General features: G+C 38.3%; 1 protein-coding gene across 1 annotated transcript in view; it reads right to left on the reverse strand.

Moving 5' to 3' along the window:
* Positions 1 to 3,325: 3,325 nt before the first annotated feature.
* The window catches only part of PDE6D (phosphodiesterase 6D), a 46,956-nt gene continuing 26,304 nt past the window's right edge, over positions 3,326 to 23,977 (reverse strand). The window contains exons 2-5 of the mRNA XM_063114871.1: positions 7,687 to 7,775; positions 6,960 to 7,085; positions 6,140 to 6,245; positions 3,326 to 3,927 (exon numbers count right to left, since the gene is read on the reverse strand). Coding sequence (XP_062970941.1) covers positions 3,846 to 3,927; positions 6,140 to 6,245; positions 6,960 to 7,085; positions 7,687 to 7,775 — 403 coding nt within the window. The 3' untranslated portion in view covers positions 3,326 to 3,845. The remainder of the gene's footprint in view (positions 3,928 to 6,139; positions 6,246 to 6,959; positions 7,086 to 7,686; positions 7,776 to 23,977) is intronic.

The following is a 23,977-nucleotide window of genomic DNA, read 5'->3' on the forward strand; positions in this document are numbered from 1 at the left end:
GGCCGATATCCTTGATGAATATAGATGCAAAAATCCTCACTAAAATACTAGCAAACAGAATACAGCAACACATACGAAAAATTATTCATCACGATCAAGTGGGATTCATCCCAGGGATGCAAGGTTGGTTCAACATACGCAAATCAATAAATGTGATACACCATATTAATAAACTCAAACACAAGGACCATATAATCATCTCTATAGATGCTGAAAAAGCATTTGATAAAGTTCAGCACTCATTCATGACAAAGACCCTCTATAAGTTAGGTATAGAGGGAAAGTATCTCAACATAATTAAAGCCATATATGACAAACCCACTGCCAATATCATCCTGAATGGGCAAAAGCTGAAAGCTTTTCCTTTAAGAACAGGAACTAGACAAGGATGCCCACTCTCACCACTCCTATTCAACATAGTGTTGGAAGTACTAGCCAGAGCAATCAGAGAAGAGAAGGAAATAAAGGGCATCCAGATTGGAAAAGAGGAAGTCAAACTGTCCCTGTTTGCAGATGACATGATCCTATATATCGAACAGCCTAAAACCTCTACAAAAAAACTCTTGGAATTGATAAATGATTTCAGCACAGTAGCAGGATACAAAATCAACACACAAAAATCAGTAGCATTTCTTTTCTCCAATAGTGAACATGCAGAAGGAGAAATCAAGAAAGCCTGCCCATTTACAATAGCCACCAAAAAAATAAAATACTTAGGAATTGAGTTAACCAAGGAGGTGAAAAATCTCTATAATGAGAACTACAAACCACTGCTGAGAGAAATTAGAGAGGATACAAGAAGATGGAAAGATATTCCATGCTCTTGGATTGGAAGAATCAACATAGTGAAAATGTCCATACTACCCAAAGTGATATACAAATTCAATGCAATCCCCATCAAAATTCCAAAGACATTTTTCTCAGAAATGGAAAAAACTATTCAGACATTTATATGGAACAATAAAAGACCACGAATAGCCAAAGCAATGCTCAGCAAAAAAAATAAAGCTGGAGGCATAACACTACCTGACTTTAAGCTATACTACAAAGCTATAATAACCAAAACAGTATGGTACTGGCATAAAAACAGACACACTGACCAATGGAATAGAATAGAGAATCCAGAAATCAACCCACACACTTACTGCCATCTGATCTTTGACAAAGGCACCAAGCCTATTCACTGGGGAAGGGACTGCCTCTTCAGCAAGTGGTGCTGGGATAACTGGATATCGATATGCAGGAGAATGAAACTAGATCCATACCTCTCACCGTATACTAAAATCAACTCAAAATGGATTAAGGATTTAAATATACACCCTGAGACAATAAAACTTCTTAAAGAAAACATAGGGGAAACATTTCAGGAAATAGGACTGGGCACAGACTTCATGAATACGACCCCAAAAGCACGGGCAACCAAAGGAAAAATAAACAAATGGGATTATATCAAACTAAAAAGCTTCTGCACAGCAAAAGAAACAATTAAAAGAGTTAAAACACAACCAACAGAGTGGGAGAAAATATTTGCAAAATATACATCTGACAAAGGATTAATATCCAGAATATATAAGGAACTCAAACAACTTTACAAGAAGAAAACAAGCAACCCAATTAAAAAATGGGCAAAAGAGCTAAGTAGGCATTTCTCTAAGGAAGATATCCAAATGGCCAACAGACATATGAAAAAATGCTCAACATCACTCAGCATCCGGGAAATGCAAATCAAAACCACATTGAGATACCATCTAACCCCAGTTAGGATGGCTAAAATCCAAAAGACTATGAACGATAAATGCTGGCGAGGCTGCGGAGAAAAAGGAACTCTCATACATTGTTGGTGGGACTGCAAAATGGTGCAGCCTCTATGGAAAATGGTATGGAGGTTCCTTAAACAATTGCAAATAGATCTACCATACGACCCAGCCATCCCACTGTTGGGAATATACCCCGAGGAATGGAAATCATCAAGTAGAAGGTATACCTGTTCCCCAATGTTCATTGCAGCACTCTTTACAATAGCCAAGAGTTGGAACCAGCCCAAATGCCCATCATCAGATGAGTGGATACGGAAAATGTGGTACATCTACACAATGGAATACTACTCAGCTATAAAAACGAATGAAATACTGCCATTTGCAACAACATGGATGGACCTTGAGAGAATTATATTAAGTGAAACAAGTCAGGCACAGAAAGAGAAATACCACATGTTCTCACTTATTGGTGGGAGCTAAAAATTAATATATAAATTCACACACACACATACACACACACACACACACACACACACACACACACAAACGGGGGGGGGAGAAGATATAACAACCACAATTATTTGAAGTTGATACGACAAGCAAACAGAAAGGACATTGTTGGGGGGGAGGGGGGGAGGGAGAAGGGAGGGAGGTTTTGGTGATGGGGAGCATTAATCAGCTACAATGTATATCGACAAAATAAAATTAAAAAAAAAAAAAATAAATAAATAAATAAATAAATTTTGAAGACAACAGATTTAATATAAAGAATAGAATCGTCACCCAAAGATGGTGCTAGTACACTAAAAATGGACTGCTTCTCCTCCCCATCCACAGGTGCCAATAGATTCAGCTAACGAACAGAGAAGAAGCAGGAATTGGAGCAGGGGCCACACCAGAGAGAGCTGTCTTTCCAGTGTATAGTCCCGTCCTCTGGCCTCAGACATTACTGCTTTGGTAACCAGAAAACTTAATCACTGGTATTTTACAAAAGATAGTGAAGACTACTTGGTAGCTCAGAATTAAGTTCCTAAAAAAGAAAGCTTTTTGATTTTCTCTTATGTCAGACCTGAAAACACTGCAGATACAATTGAGTCTCTCTCCTGCTGGCTTCCTCTGGCCAAGGTCTTAAAAGTCTCCCAGCCCAGATTCTTTCCCGTATTTCTCCAGTTAGGTTCATGGAGATCTTTTCTTCATTTTGAAACTTCTAGTCTCTCATTTAGGAATACAAGAGTCCCTACTCTACCAACTTAGAACTTCTATCCTTAACGGAAACCTCTTGAACAAATGAACATTGTAAAGGAATGGAAAAAGTTAAAAACAACATCACAAGGTACATGTATGTTGTAGAAGAGACCATTAAATATTGTGTCAAAAAGACAGGTCATGGGTCTTGTCCAGGTACATTGTACATTCTTGGAAAGCAGCAACTGAGAAACTCAGGAACAAGATCTATCAGCCGATCCCTGGAATAAAATATAGATGTGATCCTATGACCTGATAAATGTCTTTCTCCCATCATGCAGCCAGGTTCACGTTCCAGAAAAAGGAAAGATAAAAGCTGTGCCATGCTAAAGACTGTAGGAATATTTTAATTCGTATGTTTTAATTACATTATGTAATAATAATATCACAGTCTATTTTACAAGTTAAATGTATGAGAGTATATGAAATAGAAATGGTAGGAAAAAACTAAACATGGGTCAGGAATGTGAGTTTTTCCAAAACCAGGGGCCAAAGAAGATGTGTACCCTGCAGGGTCCAAGGAGGAGCCAGGGAGGGTGACAGGTACAGTATCGGCTCGTGGTATGTTTGTTCTCCTGTGTTTACACCAGGAAGGAGTTGAGGCACGTCCCCTGCCCTGGTCTGGGGTTAGGAGTTTAGTCTGGTCAGTGGAAGATGGCTGCTTGGGGAAAAAAGCCATCTGGTTACCTACACAGAGCTGGTCCCCTGGTGGCCACAGGTGGGTTCTGCCATAGGAGGAATTAGGGTTGGAAGTGTCAAAATCAAACATGTGGAGGAAAGAAGTAAACAGTTTCCTCCTTCCCCCCAAAACCCAAATTCTTGAAATGCACACACATTCTTTTCTCAAACGTAGAAAAGTCTCACTCTAGATGTGCTTACAAGAAGATCATCATCAAAAAACTTTGTTTCTATGATAACGTTCCCACTGTGAAGAGAAACAAAAAGAGGGCAAAAGAAAGATAGTGAGCATGTTAGGCATAAGATTTCACTTCCACAAAGTGATTTCTATCTAGCTTTGCTAGGCCAGTGGACATGTATCCAAATAGAGCCCTAGCTTGGGGACATTAAAATCTGTGTCAACATGGTGTTAGACATCTAACATGACACTTGTGTGACTAGGTCTGCCCCCTTCAAACTCATAAATCAGAAGTGAGAGCATGTCTCCATTCTTTGGCACACTCTAAAACCCTTAGTAGAGTGCTCTGCACACAGGGTGCTTATAGATCCGACTGACTTTCTGATATCGCATTTATGGGCACTTACGGCTGGATTACACGTGGAAACCCGTGGACCTGAGGGGTGGTACCTTTCCCTACAATTCCTACTATAGTGGACAGCTGGGTTTTGCCTGCCTTGCATCTATTCTTCTGACTTTGGGTAACAGCACTTGGCTCTTTGTTTGGGGGACTACCCCTCCTCCAGTCCATGTGTTAATCAAATGGCTCCTCCCTTGCCCGGCAAGGGGGTGGGCACAGAATGTAATTTGGGCCAATCAGACTTTCTCCCCTGAGCAGGATCCTTCCTATGGCTGTTCCTTGAAGAAGCCATCCATAGATTCCTGCCTCCTGAATCTTCCAGTCTGCCCCAGGTCTACCCCTTACTCCTTTATTTCTGCTGTATTAGCCAGAGCCTGTTTTTGTGGCTTGCAATCAAAGAACCCTAGATGATGCACCTGAACTGTAAGGGTAGAATCTCATTTTTCTTGGTGGGTATCTCAATGCTCCCATTTGTAAAATGGGATAGACCCTGACCTTACCAAACCACTGTTGAGTAAAGGGCAACTGTTTTGGGGTCTCTAACAAGTGATACATGGGGCCGACCCCGTGGCGCACTCGGGAGAGTGCGACACTGGGAGCGCAGCAGTGCTCCCGCCGCGGGTTCGGATCCTATATAAGGATGGCCGGTGCGCTTGTGAGCGCGGTGCGGCCGGTCACAAAAAGACAAAAAAAAAAAAAAAGTGATACATGACTTAACCCAAAGATGTTATCATAGACTTCCTAATTTTAGAACCTGATAGAAATCAGGCCTGGCCAAGATGAAGTCAAATGAAGGTTAATAAAATCTAAAAAAATGCCCTCCTGTACTACCCTGTACTTTCCCAGGGTAATTAATAATCAGCAGATATATTTCTGTTGGCAATTAATTATAAAACAGGTAATCTGAATGGCTGCTACTATAATTAAAAATCTATTAAAGAAAGAACTACTAAAAACTTAAATAAATAACCTCTATTTACAAATTCGATGTGGCTTTTGTAAAGGGCTTGTTTAAAGAAACGATTTAATATCACACAATTATCTGTAGGATTAACTCTTTAGAAGGCACTATTACTAAAATATTTGAAAGACTAACATCTTTTCCCAAGAGAAAATGGTAGGTGGGCAGTTACTGACAGTGTTTTTGGACAAAGGACAAACTAATTGTTCTTCGAGCAGGAAGCATAGCTACTCAAATGGTAAGCTATTCTCTGGAAAACTGTAACCAAACATTATACTCTAAAACAGAATTAGGACTTTGCCAGATGCTGTTAAAGGTGACTAAAAGTACAGAGATTCCAAAAGTACAAAGGGTCTTCAAAAAGTTCATGAAAAGATTTGGATTATCTTTTAATTCCATTTTTTCATGAGCTTTTTATTTTTTTAATTTAATTTATTTTTTTTTTAGCATTTGCTTTTTTTTTTTCTTCATTTTATTCATGAACTTTTAAAAGTACCCTCGTATGGTGGTCAGGAAAGGGAGCAAATTAGCATAGATTTGGTATATATTATATGCCAGTTTCCTTCCATATCATCTCATTCTATTTTCACTAAACCTCTGTGAGAGAGAATGGTTAATTCTGTCTTTTGAGATGAAAGACTAGGGCTCAGGGATGTAAAGTATATTATTGCCAGGTTGTCAGGGTAAATCAGGAATTTAAACCTGGTCTAATTTGAAGTTTTTGATTCTTTCCTTTCTATCACACTGTCTTTCTCATATGATAATGGTCAGTAACCTACAAACTAAGATACCCCTGCATACTCTTTTACCTTTATTTCTTAACCTAGCTCTGTACCCACTGAACGGGATCAGGAGTCCCACCTGTCTGGAATGGCTGCTTCTAGACACACTTCACAATTTCCGGGGACCTGCTCACTCACGTTAGGACGCTTGCTGGCATCATCTGGGATTCGGGTGCTGCCTCTATCAAGGACTGCCAGGTATTTGTGGAGTTAGGGATCACAAAGCCAAACTCGAAGAACCATTCTGAAGGAAGAACGAAAAGCCGGGGTAAGCATATGCCCCAGTATAAAGTTTAAGGGCTCTTTGTCCCCCTCCTTTAGACTGAGCCTCTTCCTACCCCAAAAACCACCAAAGGAAGCTATCAGAAACCTCCCAGACCAGAAGCATAAAAAAAGGACATGGAAGCCTCCTTTAGGCTGTCCTTTAAACCACATCAGAGGCTTGCTTCTTATGCTTTGGGATCTAGGACCAGCGAGCAGGATACAGTATAAGCAGCATTTTCTTAGAAATAGGCTGGATGTGAACTATAAACAGAAGTAGGCCTTTTCACTTGGAATTGTAGCTCTAAGATGCATATGTGCCCTCTTACACTTTATGGTGAGAACTCAATGCAGAATGGCCGTGCCAGTCACATTTGTATAATACTGTATGTAGAGCACTATACTAGGCCCTGATCATAGCAGCTTCCTCCAAGACCACATCACAATACTATGTCAGTGCCAAAGCGGGCACCAACACACAAGCTTCCAGTGTCAGAGGCCTCAAAGCCCCTCATAGTAGCTAGCTTTGTTTTGGTTTGTTTTCACTGGGGGTCCCTAATCTTGCGGAGTATAGGAATCCTACTACAAACTGAGTTGTAAAATGAATGTTACCAAAGCACTGCTTTAGTTTACTGGGTCTTGCCTTTTGTCCCTGCCACCCTAAGCCCTGATTTCCAGCATGCAGGCAGCAGAATACCTTCTAGGCATTGCCCTTTGAAGTAAACTTTTTGCTCCAGGCGGAATTTTTCCATTTGCTCTGCTGAAGAAAAGTTCAATTCTCGAGACACTGCTTTGCACTTCAGGATTTTCTTGGGAACACGGGCTGATAAGAAAAAAAAGAAATGTTGAATCCATTCTAAATGAAAACCACATGACTATGATGCTTCAAGTTTCTGGGAGCTTCTTACAGCTGATTTAGTGAACATGATAGATACATTACATTTCAGATAATGGTTTGGTAACTGCATTATACTTTTCAGTTGAAGGCAGAGGTCTCAAATTCATCAACTGTATTTGAAAGATCTTCAAGGAACATCACATTTAGTGCATCTAAGGGCTTTGCCAAGCTACTCTCATTAGGAAGGGGGCTTTTCTCTATGCTATTCTATTGGTTTTAACCCCTTACTTTTTCATTTACTTCAGGGAAACAAAAATGCAAACTTTCTTTTGAAAAAAAAGTTGAGATCTTAGTTTATTTCATCTTTGGATATGTTCTAATGCTAAAATTTTAGCACAAAATGGGTTTGGGGAAATGGAGAAAGAAATGTAAGAAAGGAACTGAAAATGTCAGCAACATGTGGATTAATGTGCTGTGCCTTCAGGGGCTCATTTACCTGTAGGTATGTGTTAACTTACCTCCCTGATGCCCAGGCCCTGTTCTGACATTAGTCAGAGCCCTGTGCAGACAAAGGATTAGAAAGTACCTTCATGCTCCACACCAGGGACAGAAAGGTCTTCTGTTCCTTGCCAGAGTATCTTCCCTGTCTCAGCATCCCGAAGGTTCATCCAATTTCTGATCAAATATGATTAAGGAAATATAAGGCACTGAAAGTGACTCCTATTTTGTATGCTAGGTGTCTCATATTTGCTCCTACCAACTCTTGTTTACTTTTTAGCAAGTCTGCCAAATTGCTAAGTGCCATGAAAGCAGATAAGAATGTGTAGGAGAGTCCAAAAGACATCTAAAGGAAGAAGCAGAGCCCTAGATAAAATACTTGTATCTATAGCATAAAAATACAAAGATTGTATACACTTAGAAATTGCAAGAAAGGGATAGAAAATGAACACTGAAAAATTTAAAATTTACCCACAGAATCTGACCAGACAAGAAAAGACCAAAAGAAACAGATATCAGAGGTACCACAAGGAAATGATTCATGCTGATCACTCTGCAGTGAAGACCACAGTACATAAGTTTCCCTCAGAAACACAGAACTGTCAAATAGCTTTCTAGTGCTCTGCTTTTAAATATAATCAGATAGCCCAGTATTTCCAGAAGTTTAAGAAAGCATTCACCATGAAAGATAGACCAAAACAAACTAAGAAAGAAAGGAACTTAGAAGAAAAAAAGAGACTACAGGCAAAGATACAAACTTTTAAAAAGGAGCATTAAAAAAAAGTGGGAGACATGACATAACCCTTACTGACACTAAATATTATATACAATGGAATTTTGTATGTTTTAGGTGATTTTCTCTGGCTCAAGGTTACAATTTATGAGGCTACTAATTCTAACCTAAGTATTTTCTAGCTTCTGTGTTGTTCAATACAATAAGTGACTTGATAATACCAATTTAAAAAAAGAACATTCAGAAAACAAAAAAGAACTCTAGAAAAACATATTTTGATAGTAGAACCAAACAACTCAATGAAAGAATTGGAAGACAAAGTTGAGGAAATGTCTCAGAAAGAAAAAGACAAGGATAGAAAATAGAAGGGTAAAAATACAAAAACTGGAGAATAGTCCAAGAAGTCCAATGTCTAACTAACAGGCGTTCTAGAAAGACAGAACAGAGAAAACTGCAGGGAGGATGTGACCAATACTTTAATTCAAGAAAATTTTCCACATTGAAAGTGTCCAGCAAATGCCCAAGTCACATCATAGTGAATTTGTGAAAGTCAAGGATATAAAGAAGCTCCCAGAGGAAAAATAAATTGTCCCATAAAGGGTCAAAATCAGAATGGGAAAAAAAATGGAACGAATCAGACTTTTCAAATAGGAACTCTGGAAGATGGAAGAAAACTGAGCAGTGTTAGGTTCTGCAAGGCAGAGAAAAGGGAGAGAGAGAAAGACCCGAGCCAGGTGCTATTTCAGCCAAGAGGCTTTATCCCACCAACGTAGAGGGGAGACTGAGTAGGATCAGTTCCCCCAAAGAAAGGAAAGCAGGGGCTTATAAGCCTTTGAAGGTTCTAGCAGAGTAATGGGCAATTTCGAAATCAGTGGTATGCAAGGTGACACAGCCCTTGTAGTTTGCTAACACCTGGTTGTTTAGGGCATAAGCTTCTAACTAGTGTCGTTACTATATCAGTGCAAAGTGTTCAAGCCCAAAGCCTGCTCCCGCAGCCCACAAGACATTCCTTTGATGATAATGGTCATGTTTACCGCTTCCCAGGAGAGGAATTTCGCTGCTCAGTTCCTAGAGCAGAAAAGGGAAAGGGGAGGGGAAGAAGGGGGTAAAGTTGCTTACCCTGGCTATGCTGATGTTAAGCTAGCCAGGAGGCCTAAGAAGTACCTTTGAAATTCTCCTGAAACAAACTGAAAAAAACTTTTAAAAAATTTTTCCAAGAAAATAATGATAATATGCTCCATTAAAATGACAGAGTAAACCAAGGGAGAGGACAGCATGGGATCCAGAGAGAAAGAGATTTAACACAAGAAACAGGTGAAGGGAGTCCCCTGAGTGACTGATGGTAAAGGAAGGTCCTAAGACAATAGCTCTTTAGCAGGCCTGGAAGTGACTGGTTCAGGGTCCAGACTAGCACAGGTCAGAAAGCTCAGGGAGAAATATGCTTTTAAGAAGATGAAATTCGGGCCGGCCCGTGGCTCACTCGGGAGAGTGCGGTGCTGATGACACCAAGGCCACGGGTTCGGATCCCATATAGGGATGGCCGGTTAGCTCACTGGCTGAGCGTGGTGCTGACAACACCAAGTCAAGGGTTAAGATCCCCTTACCGGTCATCTTTAAAAAAAAAAAAAAAAAGAAGATGAAATTCATAGAATACCCAATGTGTTTATATGGAAAGGACATTTATAAAATTAGAGGAGATTAATAAAATTAGGGGAGATTTGGAGGTCAAATTAGTGAGAAGTACAGAACACCTGAGCAAATTAATTAAAAAACATCAGGGAAAAATCAAAGACAGTACTGGAAGAAAAAAGTAGTCACAATTTATACTACATGGCTTCATTGCAAACAGTGTTGACACAGTCATAATAATAAAAACACAGACTACAGATCCAATATGATTATCCTGGGAGGATAGGAGAATGAGAATCGTGTGTATGCGTGGTCCGGCATGAAGTGCTGAGAAACAACAAAAATTGTCATTTTCCACAGTGGGAAGTAGAGAAATAATGCCTAAAACTGAAATGTTTACGTGTAAGTACAGTGTGCTTTTTAGAAATATCAAGATAAACACCAAACAAATCAGCCAAAAAAAATTGAAAATAGTTTTCTCTGGGGAGTAGAAAACAGGGATGGGAAGACAAAGAGTGTTGCTCTTCATTAGAAGCTGGGTGGACTATAAGTCTTTAAATGAAGGACACATGAAACTTCAATAAAAATAAACTAAATTTAAAAAGATAAGATTTCTGGTCAAGATGGTAGAATAGAAGGTCCCCAGTGTCACTCTCTCCCACAAATCAACCAATTTACAACTATAAAAAAGCAACGACAGCCAAGCTGGGGCTGCTAGAGCCCAGGGGCAGAGGAGGAGAGACCTACAGAGTGCATGAAGGCAGGAGAAGCCACCATGAGAGAAACAAAAACCGCTGTGACCACTTTGAACCCCAGCCACGTCCAGGCTGGAGCTGCTGAGCGCATGGAGCAGGAGCCAGCAAAAGCCGCAGCTGTGCCCTTTGGATGAAGTTGCTTGGAGGAGGCAGGGGAGAAGAGGACCTTGGTGGCCTCCAGCCAGCAAGACCACTAATAGGGTTCCCATGGACCCACATAGGACCAAGGAGCCACAAAAACTGAAAAAAAGGAGCCACTCAGAGGCTGGTGAGCCAACACAAAGGACCAGCGTACAGCCCGTCCCATGGGTAATGTTTGCAGCACCAGCTGTCGGGGAGATGGGCCCACCAGAGAACACAGGGGCACAGCAAGGACAGCTGATCTGCACAGGACCACTCAGAGGAGACTGGTCAGGAATACAGAATTGCATGGGATGCAGTTTAATGGAAAGACTCAGGCCAAAACCAGAGTTTCTACACAACCCTGGTGCACCGGAACTCTATAGAGATGGAAGTACCTATAAAGTCAACCATTAAAACCTGAGTTGCACAAAAAGCCTTCCCTAGGGAATGAGCAGCAAAGCAGCAATTTAACTCAACTACAGAGCTCAAGTACTGGTCCCCACAGGAAGATCCCACATTTTAGAAGTAAGCAAAGGACAACCAATTAGTTCCAGTGCAGAGTTTAAACGGTGGGAACAGCAAATAATTCAACACAGAAATGAAAGAAAAAACAAAGTACCTGCAACCAGAGACAAAGCTTCACATTTAGTAAAGGTCTCATTTCACCAAAGAACACCTATAACACCTAGACGGACTGAAGTCCCCTGGGCTACTAAGTCAGAAAGTGGGGGAGGGCTGGGAGCCTCAGCAATGCCCCCTGACGTGCACAGCCAGCCCAGTGATGACCACCGACCAACCTCAGGATGCGACCTGGGCTCTCTCAAGCTGAGGTGATGAGGGGCCTCAGGCCTCGGCCGCTTCCCGCTCCCCCCCACGTGTAACCAGCCCAGTGACAACCACCAAGCCACAGCAAGAAGGGCCCTGGGTTCCGAGCTGGGTGGGGAGCGAGGGCTTTTGCCACACCCCTCTGACATCTGCATCTAGCCTGGCAATGGCCAAGCCATTGCTGGAAGCCACCTGGTCTTGACCCCTCTGGGAATGAGGGGGGTGCCACAGGCCTCAGTCCTGCCCCTCCTCCTTCCTCCTTCTTCCATCCCATTTCCTTGTCCTTTTCCCTCTCCCCGTCCCTCCCAACTGCTCTGCAACATCCTAGAATGTAAAAAAATTAATAAAATTACATTTTCTTTAAAAAAATAATAAATAAATAAATAAAAGGACCAAAAAAAAAAAAAAAACAAGAAAAAAAATCTGTGTTCTGCAAAATGTCAGTTATTCCATAGTGCATTTCTCAAAGTCTGCATTTGATCTGATTTTATAAACACTTACAGAATATCCAAAAAATAACAATAAATAAAATAAATAAAAAGATAGTCTCAAGCTCTTTTTTTTGTTTTGTTTTAAAAAAACCTAAACAATGGACAAATCATTAAAAGAAAAGAAAATAAATATTACCTAAGCACAGAGGCTAAGTCTGTGAAAGAGGGTTAATATATGTAAAGAGATCAAGCTTCAGATAAAAACAGCTGATATAGTTTACATGTGTTTTTTCTGTTTTTTTTTTTTTTTTTTTTGCTGTCTGTCAACCAAACCCTCTTCCCAACAGCACCCTGCAGCTTCTGTTCCCCATGGGAGGCAGAGACTGCTCTGCACCATAGTAAGCTGGAAGGGCCAGATCCTTCTGTCCCAGCTCTGGTACAGAGGAAGGCCTAGGCTTGGACACTTGGGTGCCTAGTTCTGGGGTTCTGAAGCTCTAGTCAGGACTTGGGGAAGAGCTGGCAGTTCTGCAGGGTGAGGGTAGTGGGGGCATGCCAACCTGCCTGCCCTTTCCCGCTCTGTGGCCTCTGCTGCAGTCTCTAGTCCTCCAAATTCCAGGCAGTTCCAAAAGCCTGAGATATCCTTCCAATACTTTCCCATTGTTTGACTAGTTTGCAGTGAAAAACTCCGAACACAGCTGATTAGCATCATAATGTGTGTAAAGGCACTACATTTAACACTCTGGAGAAATTCTTTCTAGGTTTTGCTGCTATACAAGAAAGGTCACAAAAGATAACCAAGAGTTACCCAGTAAAGTGCCTGGAACACGATGAGGACTCCAGCTTCCTGTGCCCTCCACCTGCTTGTGCAGTGGAGTCTCTATGTATTAAGAGAAAACTTCCCCAACTAGAGAAGGAAAACATACTACTGCTCTATCAATACACTCTGAGCTCGGAACTGTCCTAGACATCTGAGCCAAGGTTTTCAGAAGACACAGACCTCATTTGACTTTCTCTGTATGTGCTTTTCATTCCTTCACAACAGATAGTGTCCTATGTATCCAAGATAGCACCATGGATATTAGTCTTTCATAAATTAAACAACAAAACTAAACTTACTTCTACAGCTCCAGGCTCACAGGCAGGTGAGTCATTCTAGCAAAACTACTACAAGAAAAGCCCTGGAGAAGGGGTCCTTGCACAAAGCTGCAGCTGGATCAGACCCAGCAGCTTCCAGAAAAAGCATTAGTAACACTGGCCAGGGTCAGAAAAGAAAAGCCTGGGTTAGTGACACTGGCCCAGGTCAGCAAAGAAAAGCCTGGGAGAAGGGCTTACTCTTCAATCTATCTATTAAGTGATAAAATGAAGAAAGTTTTAAATTTGAGTCTTCTATCTGATATTTAGTTGACAGTGAAATTTAAGATTTTTCCATGTCATAGCAAGGGAGGGAAGCAGCTAAAAATACATGGTTGATTTCCATAACACAAGTATCTCTTCTCTTTATAAATAATTTGGTTAAGGATTTAATAGATTTTCTTTTGGGGAAATATATTTTATAAAAATATCTTTGACCAATTCAAAAATTATGCATTTCTTCCATGTACCCTAATTTGGTAAATTATCTATCAATGTCTATATCACGTCCTTCATTTTATAATCCTAACAAGATTTGTAAGATATTATCCTCAATAAATAATACAAAATTAGAGAAATACAAAGAGACCTCCATTCAATGATGTTGGGATGGAGGTTACTTAAGGCCCTTCCAAGTTCTGTAATTTTAGGGGTAAAAAGGAAGGCTCAGTTCATGGTAGAGATACAGCCATTTAGGAACAGCTCTATGAATCATAAGAGTGCAAATCCATAGTAGCCTATTAGTAAACAAATAAAAATTAAGGTAGGTGTCTTAAAATAATGAGAAAAGCTGGTCTTCAAAAGAGAAAACATTTGGCTAAAAATGTTAGAAATGAAAGGCAAGCTTTGATGACTGATTATCACCTGACTGAAAATGTTTTCATTTTAACAGCTTTTTGCTAACCAGATTTTTCAGAGAAAATGAGCCTGAGTTTTAAGACTCAAAGGTCAAATCACTTCCAATCTTGAGAGAGAAGGATTAGGTGGACAAGCTTTAAAGAAGTGTGGCTGGAGTACTATTTATAAATATCACCCTCTGGGTCAGCCAGGTCTTTTCTCATTTGAAAGCTCCCTGGTGATTTATACTAAGGATGATTGCAAAAGAATACTCCTTTACTATGGGAAGTCTCCTGTTTGGAGGAGAGCTTTTATGGTACCCTGTTATTTGGAACCAGGCAGACATAAAGAAGCACTCTCAAATGCAAAATTAAGAGCATCTTAAAAAATAAGCTTCAGAGCAAAATCAATGGTTTGCGAAGTACTAAGCCTTGGAAAAAGTAAAAAAGGAAGTAAATATTCCATAAATATTATGGAAGAATGGGAGACCCTTGGATCAACAGAGAAGGTTACATTAGTCCTCTTATGTTTTAAAGAATAGATGTGACCTGGTGTGATTTAGATGCAGTATGGTGCAGGAGCTGGGGACATACTTGAGGTATAGAAGGCAATGAGGAAGGTGGGTAGTGAAGTGGGAAGGGAGACTTGGGAATTAGAAGAAACCAGTTAGATGAATGGGGTACTAGGCAAATTTTCTTGAGAGATGTGAATGCAGGAAATGGAATAAAAGAATTTAAAATATTTTGTAACAATCATCTAGGTGCATTTGGAGTGAGTACACTGGTTCTGGGAGTCTTAAATAGTTTTAAATGGAAATGGTCGATTTTTTTTTTTTTTTAATGTCTGGCTGGAATGGGGATCTGAACTTGACCTTGGTGTAACATTAATTTTTATATAATAAACATACCCACTGTACATGCCTGTGGGAGGAAGAAGAGAGAAAGAGAAAAATTAGGATAAGGGAAGAAAGTAGAGAGCGAGAGGGAATGGGAAAGGCAAAGAGAACAGAGAAAAGAAACACAGGACACACACGGGGGGAAAGAGAGAGACACAAGGGAGGCAGTGAAGCGAAAAAAAAAAGATGAGAAAAACACACAAGTAGAAATGCCCACGAACGACTCAGAACAAAAAGTCAGGGCCAGAATAGAAGGTATCAAAAAGGAAGAGGCCCAGAAGTTGGGAGATGAGATTACACACAGTTTTTTCCCCCCTACTTTAATATAGTATAACTTCTTGGTTAGTGGCTTTCATAGAACGGTTTGAAATTGATGGGCTGAGGAGGAAGACTGAGCATTCCAACTATTAAGTCCCTCTGAAAACATTAATTCACAGTTTTGTGTGACTTATCATTCAAACTGTGATACTTTTGAGAATTAAAGAGGAGAGCACACTTGTAAAGTGCTTAGAAGTCCTAAGGACTTGTAACATGCTTAGAACAGGGCTGGCCTCTTAGCTCAGTCGGTTAGAGCCCACTGCTAACACCAAAGGTCCAGAGTTCAAGGCCTGTACTGGCCAGCTGCCAAAACAAACAAAATCAAGTGCTTAGAACAGTGCCTAGGCATTTAGTAAGCAGTGTGTTTGCTATTATTATTATTAATAATGGTAATTAATTCATTGTCATCTCCCATCTAGTCTCCTGACTGGGTTTTCCTTACTTCCATTCTTGCCTTCTTCTCCAATCTGTTCTCTTCATAGAAGGGAGTCTTTTAAAACTGTAAGTTAGACATCAATCCCTGGCTTTCCTCTGCATTTAAAAAAAAAAAAAAAAAAAAAATTGGGCCGAGCCCGTGGCGCACTCGGGAGAGTGCAGCGCTGGGAGCCCAGCGACGCTCCCGCCGCGGGTTCGGATCCTGTATAGGAATGGCCGGTGTGAGTACCGGTCACGAAAAAGACAAAAAAAAAAAAAAAAATTGAGTCCCTTCCATGGATTACAAGGCCCCTTTTTCCCTATGCCCCAAGTACAGACACCTTTGTCTTTTCCCAACACACTAACTCATACCAGCCAGCCGGAGTGCTCTTGACCTTATTCTTCACACTCTCAGGTCCTGGCACCTCCTCTGAGAGGCCCTTGGGACCACTCAGTCTACAGCAGTTTCTGAATGCAAATCTGCCTGACTTCTAACTTGGGGCTCCTTTGTGCCTCCACGCCAATACCTGGCTATACCCTGGCCTCTTCTAAGCAGACAATTTGTAATGTCTTCATCTTCCTTGAGGAGAGGCTAGATATCTCTGGTGTGTTACTTTCATGCTCAAAGACCTTCAATGGATTCTTACAGACAAGTCCAGGGCTCTCTATATATCTGATCTCAAACTACCGTTCATGCACTTATTCACTCAAAAAATATTTATTGACAACCTTCTATGTGCCAGGTTTTTTTTTTTTCTTTTTAAAGATGACCGGTAAGGGGAATCTTAACCCTTGGCTTGGTATTTTCAGCACCATGCTCACCCAGTGAGCTAACCGGCCATCCCTATATGGGATCCGAACCTGATATGTGCCACGTATTAATGCCAAAGTTGTACATAAAAAACCAGGGCAACATGTTTCATAAAAAAGACAGGTGGTATGGAGGGGGACAATATTTCTAAATTCAAATATTATTTGATAAAATTTATGATCTTAATTATGTATGTGAAAATACGTATTTGTCTATTTTATCCACATCACACTTAAAAATATTTTTTCATTGGAAAGGTAAGAGATTGCCTTGTACTCAGGGTCACCATATATTTGGGCATTATTCTGATAATTTTATGGGTTCTTTCTAATTAGAACCAAGGAACTTATTTACTAATCCCCTTCAAAACAGTTCATACTCAAGCTGGACACTTCTCAATGATACTGAGATAATCCTCTAATGATATTAACCCAAATCCTGATTACCAATCTAAGGATAGAAGATCTAAAACATTTCAGTTTATAATAATTCACCAAGAAGGGAATTGGTTTATCAGATATTATTCTATTCTAGCCTTTTTTTTAAAAAAAAATAATCTTTTAATTTTAGAATAATTTTAGATTTACACAGTTGTAGAGTAGTAAGTGTTTTCATCCATACCTAGTTTTCCCTATTATTAAGCCCACACCTAGTTTGCCCTATTATTAACAACTTCCATTTTTCACAACTAATGAACTGATATGGATACATTATTATTAACTAAAGTCCAAACTTAATTTTAACATAATATCCTTTTCCTGTTCCAGGGTCCCATCCAGGATACCATATTACATTTAGTTGTCATGTCTCCTGAGGCTCCCCTTGGCTGTGAGAGTTTCTCAGACTTTTCTTGTTTTTGATGACCTTGATAGTTTTGAGGAGTACTGGTCAGGTGTTTTACAGGGTGTCCATCAAGAGAGATTTATCTGATGATTTTCTCACAATTAGGCTGGGGATATGGATTTTTAGGAGGAAGACCACAGAGGTAAAGTGCCATTTCATCACAGCATATCAAAGGTGCATGCTATCAACATGACTTGTCACTGCTGATGTCAAACTTGATCACTTGCCTGAGGTAGTTTATAGGTTCCTCCACTGTGAAGTTATTCTTTTCCCTTCCTTTCCATACTGTGCTCTTTGGAAGAGTTACTAGATGCAGAAGTTCTTAAGGGGTAGGGAGTTATGCTCCACCTCTTTGAGGGAGAAATAAGTATATGAATTTTTGGAATTATGCATTGGGGATTTGTCTCTTCACCCCATTTATTTATTCAATATTTATATCAGTCCAGTTAGTTTTTTAATCAAATGACTGTGCTGATATCCAAATTTTTATCTCCAACACGAAAATATTTCAATACTAAGCAATCTGCTTAAAAATATTTGAGATGCCAACATATAATGTCTCAGGAGTTCATTTGGGTTGTGGTGAGAAGATAGAGACCATGGGGCATGTTAGTGTACAGTCACAAGGAAAAGCTGAGAGAAGGGAAAATACAATTGAGCAGAACTGTTGCATTGGAGTCCAAGTTCTGCCACACAACAGCTGTGTGATCTTAGATAAGAACTAAAACATTTTTATCACAACTTTTTACATTATTGTATTTTTTTCTTAGTGAAATAAAAACCCACTTATTTGTAAAAGGAACCAGGAAAATGAATTCGTAAGCACTTCTATAAACACCAAACTGCTCAAACCAATGACAATTCTGATTTCAGTCATAGGTTCCCACTTTTGGGGAAGTGATTGCTTATGAAGCAACTCACAGATAAAATATAGCTCTGTGTGTGTGTGTGTATGTTGGGCGGGGGTGGCTGGCTGGCTGGCTGGCTGTTACAGGGATCCGAACCCTTGAGCTTGGTGTTACCAGCACCATGATCTAATGAGCTAACTGGCCAGCCCAAAATATAGCTTTTAACTATAATATAGCTTTTTCAGGGCTCCCTTAGTCTGCTCATCCTCATCCTCATATATCCTGAGTTTTATGGTCTTTGGATGATGTAGAGTTAAAGGAGCTTGAATATTAGATGATGGAAGAGAAATATAAGTTTTTAACAATGGATGAAAACAAACATTTCATATTCAGGAATGAGAAGAATTCAAGAAATGTTGAGTAATGAGAAATAAAGATGCTATCTGTAAAGTAAACCATAATTCATGGCTAACTAGGGAAACAACAGAAGCATTCCCTTTAAAGTCTCAAGTAGGACAAAGATACCTTCCAGCACCACTATTATTTAACATTATTTTGGAGGTACTAGGCAACAGAATTATAAAAGAAAGGAATAAGAAATATAAAAATTTGAAAACAGGAAGTAAAATTATCATTATTTGCAAGTGGTATAAATTTATATCTGGGAACTCAAAAGAATAAAATGAAAACCCACTGTAAATAATAAATAAGCAAGGCTGCTTGGCTCAAAATTAATATACAAAAATAAATATCTTATATGTGAACAAAAATCAGAAAACCTAATAGAATGAAAAACCTCATTTAAAAAAGCAACAACAAAAAAGTTAAATACCTGGAAAGAAGCATAGCAAGAAAGTTATAAACTCTATAATAAAAAAACCTCTAAACGCTACTGAGGGACAAAAAAGAAATATTAAAAAAGTGGAAATGTATACTTTACTTTGGGATAGAAAAACTTAATGTCATAAAGATGTAAATATTCCATAAACTAATCTGTAAATTTAATGCAATCCCTCTAAGTACAACTACAGGATTAAAAAGAACAACAACAGATAAGCTGATCCTAAAGTTCATGTGGAAAGTATGAGAATCAGTAGGAAAATTCTGAAAAGAGTAACAAGAGAAAACATACACTTCCAGATAATAAAACTGATAAAATTATAATTAAAATAGTGTATAGTGTTGCATATGACCAGACTGATCAATGGAAGAGAACAGAAAGTTCACCTAGATAATGAAATCATACAGAATTAAGTATATGTTAACAAGCACATTTTAAATAAATGGTAAGAAGATGGACTATTGAGTAAACAGCATTGGGATCAAAGGGTAGCCACTTGGAAAAATTAAATTAAATCTCTATCTTACTCCTTCCACTATGATGTAGTATAGATAGATCAAAGATTAAAAAAAAGAAAAAGAAAAAAAGCCAAAAAATACTAGGGAAAAATATGGGAATCTTTTTTATAATCTAAGAAAAGTGGGAAAGGTCTAATATGACAAAAAAAAAAAAAAAAAAAATCCAGAAGACTTTAGAGCAAATCTGTCTCTTCCTTCTCTGAGCAAACCAGCAAACTGCCAGAACAGTCTTACTACAATGCCACTGTCATTGTCTTGTTCCTCCACTTAAAACCCATATAGGCTCCAAATTTCTTTATATAATTTATTCCTTCATCTGATTTTTTTTTTTTTTTTTTTTTTGCTTACAAACATAGCCCAGCTTTTAAACTGAAAAAAACAAACAAAAAATGGTTTTGGTGGGGAGACTTCATTTTCAATGTATGACCTCTTGAACTGTTTGAACATTTAAAAATCTGTATATTACTTAATAAAAGCATAAATAACTTTAATTTAAAAAGCAATTTTTAACTATTAACCAACAGGCAGGCCTAATTTTTCATATTCCAGGTTACTTGAATTTCTTTCTTTCACTGGAAACTTTCCCTTTAGTAATGATTAGGGCCGGTGTTCCTCGTTAACGTACAGTAAGTTCTTGGAGAACAAGAGAACTGCAGCAGGGTCTGTTAAATTTGATCAGATTACTCTCTGTGCAGCAGCTTCTGCCATGTCAATTCTGCTGTCATCTGGTTTCAGCTCATTAAATGCAGAGGTGTGTGGCTTCTTTAAACAGAGGGGCAGAATTACCGGGCCACATCTTTGTACTTCCTGGCAAAAACAGAGAATATAATCCTGTATCTCTGAACTAATCAACATTTAAAAATTAGCTTCCACTTGCCAAATGGCTCCTCCTCAATGCCTATATCTTCTGATTTTCTAGTACCTGCTCCTCATTATGCTTCCTTTTCTTCTGAATTCTCATAGTACTTGTTTATTTTTTGATGGCTGGCCAGTACTGGGACCTGAATCCTTGACCTTGGTGTTATAACAACAAACTCTAACCAACTAAGCTAACCAGCCAGCTGAATTCTCATAGTACTTAAGGTAGGTGTTTCAAGTACTAGTATGGTCTCCCTAATTTGAGTATGGACTTGTTGAGTACACAGGTATTTTCTCTTGTTGAGATGACAGCAAAAGCAGGGAAATCTCTGGCTGAGAGTTACTGGCATTTGTTTGGTCACATTGATCAGTAAATTTCCAGTGTACCAAAAGTACTTTGAAAAAAATTAACTTTTCTTTTGGGTAATACAGGCAAGAAGGACAAATAATGGAGAAATTGCTTACAAATTATTAGACTTGGGGTATACTATATAAGTATAGTCAATATTAGTTTTTTACGGAGCACATTTTCATAAGAAGACTTTTTCATTGTAACTCATGTTTGAATTAAGGCAAAAATGGGACTAATTTCTTAATCAGTATTTTATTTTTATTCTACTTTGTAAAGTCCAAATTAATTTATCTCCTTTTCATGGAACCTATTAACAGGTGTCTTAGAGTTATTGTACAGTTCTTATTTATCTAGGACTTGGTTTTTATTTTCAGTCTATTTAAATCAGACTCTAGAAATAATCCTTTCCTTCCATTTTTAGAAAAATTTAGAATTTATAAACTTTAGAAAATGGAATTTCTTAAAGATGTTACCAAAGTCAAAACAGGGGCATATTACTAAATCTATGCCAGAGAAACAAAGATCATTAGCTCTGTTAACATGAAAATTTACTAAGTGCAAAGAAATCATTTTTCTATGAAAAATTATTATAGAGTATCCTTTATATTTTCATAATATTTTTACAGATTCGCTAGCTTTTAAAAATAAATGAGATATCTGTTTGATGGCAATTTAAACATACACATTTCACATTTAAATAGTAAAAGCTACCAGATCTAAGGCCTGTGTGATATACCTTAATTTAAGAGCACAGAGAGAACACCTTTTTATACAGGTGAATTTAATTTTAGAGATTTAAAACAGTCTTGTGAAAATGAAGTTTTTGGTAAATTAAATGATTTTAAAAGTTCTACAGAAATTGACTGTTTTAAAAGTACCAAATGAGTTGTCTTAGGAATAAACCTTTTGTATTATTAACATTTAAAACCCCAATTTGAGAGTCGTAAGTAAATTGGTTTTTCCTGTAATTTTTAAAGGCAGGGCACATCTATTATTGGCCAGGGGCTTCATCGTGACAGGGAAGAATATGAGTCATGCTAGGTGGTAACTTCTAAAGATTATACTCCATTTCAGATACTGAACCCCGTAAACAGCCAAAATTTAATTTGGCACAATACCGCTGTAATATGTCTTTCCCTACCATACAAGATGTCTCATTTAAAAAATTTTTTTCTCTATTTTCATAAAGTTACATTTTTTCTTCTTTTTTTTTTTAAGTCAAAGAATATGAAATGCATCACTATCAACAGCACCTTATATTAAGCATACATTTTCTTTTTTTTTTTTTTTTTTAAGCATACATTTTCAATATTGTCTCAAGCAAGGGCCAAGACCAAATTGTCTGTATCTGAAACAACTTCCGGGGCACCACTAACTTTGTATCAACAAGCAAACCTGAAATTCTGTGATATATTAGTAATAGCTGGCAGAGGTGGACTCTGACAGTTTGTTCCTGTCGACATTATTTTCCTTTTTCTCAGGCAGAAGCCACAGGGGAGGGCTACAGGGTTTGCTTTTGACTTGTAACAACAGCAGAGGCTATGGATTCTGTCCCCTGCCTAACTCGACTCTGCTCCTCCCCTGGAAACAGGATAAAACTGGAGATAGAACATACCAAACAGGCTGAGTATTCTGCTATTCCATGAAACTTTTGGTTGGCTACTTGGGGAACATGGAAATACGTTAGAGGGAACAAAATGAAATTCTGTAGAACTGGCTTTGGCAGGAAAGTCCACTAAGTTTCTCTGACCTTTTTCTTTGCTCAGCTTCTCACTTTTTTCTTTTAGTGCACATAGCTGAATCTGACTGTAAATTAGGTAGCTGGAAAGCATCTGGTTCCACAACTGTTTTTGTATGGTTAGTCACCAAATGAACTCTCATGATAATTACAGAGCATATGTTATCTAGGTAAAACAGTAGTTAATGGTATTGTACCTATGTCAATTACTTGGTTTTGATAATATACTAAGGTTATATATGATGTTATCATTGAGGGACACTGGATAAAGGGTACATGGGAACTCACTGTACTATTTTTGCAACTTCTTGTGAGTCTGACATTATTTCAAAATAAAGTTTAAAAATAAAAAAGTAGATGAAGATACCCATATGTACATGCACGCCAGAGGGCTACTTGTTTCTAAGACAACATTTCGACTCTAAGGCTGTGCTTCGTTTATGGCCTTCAATGTTCCATTGTTTTATTTTATTTATGTTTAAACCTTATCACTCAGGTTTTTTCCTTAATAATATCAGAGTAAATGATATTTCAGTAACATTGTAATAAAAATTTCAATAGGGAAATCAAGCAAGTGAAATTAAAAAAGAAAAAAACTGCTGTAAGGGCCAGGAGGAGGAATTTTTGGAAATCATGTTTCTTGTCCTCTGTTGCCCAGGTATTTATTTCTCATCCTGAGAATTACAGGTTTCGTGATGCGGGAAAGATGTAGAAGAAATTGTTGTGAAGAGAGATGCTGCTGATGGTGGTTTTGAACTTGGGTAACTAGGAAAATATGGTACTTTATAAAAATTAAAGCATTCAAGAGAGAAGATTGATTTTATTTTAGAGAGAAGGGGAAAGAGTTGGTAACAGTCTGATGAAGGAGACTGCTAAAAGGGAGGCCCTTTAAGAACCTTAAGGATGATATAAAAAAAATGTAGAGGGTAGTGATGGACTACTAAAGTAAACTTCAATGGGCTAATAAAGTAACTACAATAATTAGTATGGTACTAGCATATAAACATAGGCAGATTGATGTACTAGAAAACCTAGGTGTGACAGCATATATTAAGACTTTTACATAGGAAAAATTCCAAATCAGTGAAGAAAAGTGGTTATCGCATACTACATACTATAATATACTCCAACTGGCCTCAAGAGTTAGATATAAATAGAATATAGATGAATATCTATGTGACCTAAGGATGAGGAAGGCCTCTCTAAGCAGAAAAGAAAAGAAGAAATCATAAAGTTAAAGTATATATAATTCTATAGGAAAAGTTCAGGACCTGAATGGTTTCAGCACAAGGAAAGAATTAGGGTTGGGGATAGAGATCAATACAGACTCAATTAAAAATTGTTTTAATTTTTTATAAGGATAATTATTCATGAATTACCTCAGTAATTAATTTTAAAAGTACTTCTGAAAGTAAAAACATAAAAAACCTTCCATAACTCAAAATCATGATGAACAAATTATTAAATCAAATGAAAAAT

Source organism: Cynocephalus volans, chromosome 1 (genome assembly GCF_027409185.1).
Source record: "Cynocephalus volans isolate mCynVol1 chromosome 1, mCynVol1.pri, whole genome shotgun sequence".
Taxonomy (NCBI): Eukaryota; Metazoa; Chordata; class Mammalia; order Dermoptera; family Cynocephalidae; genus Cynocephalus; species Cynocephalus volans.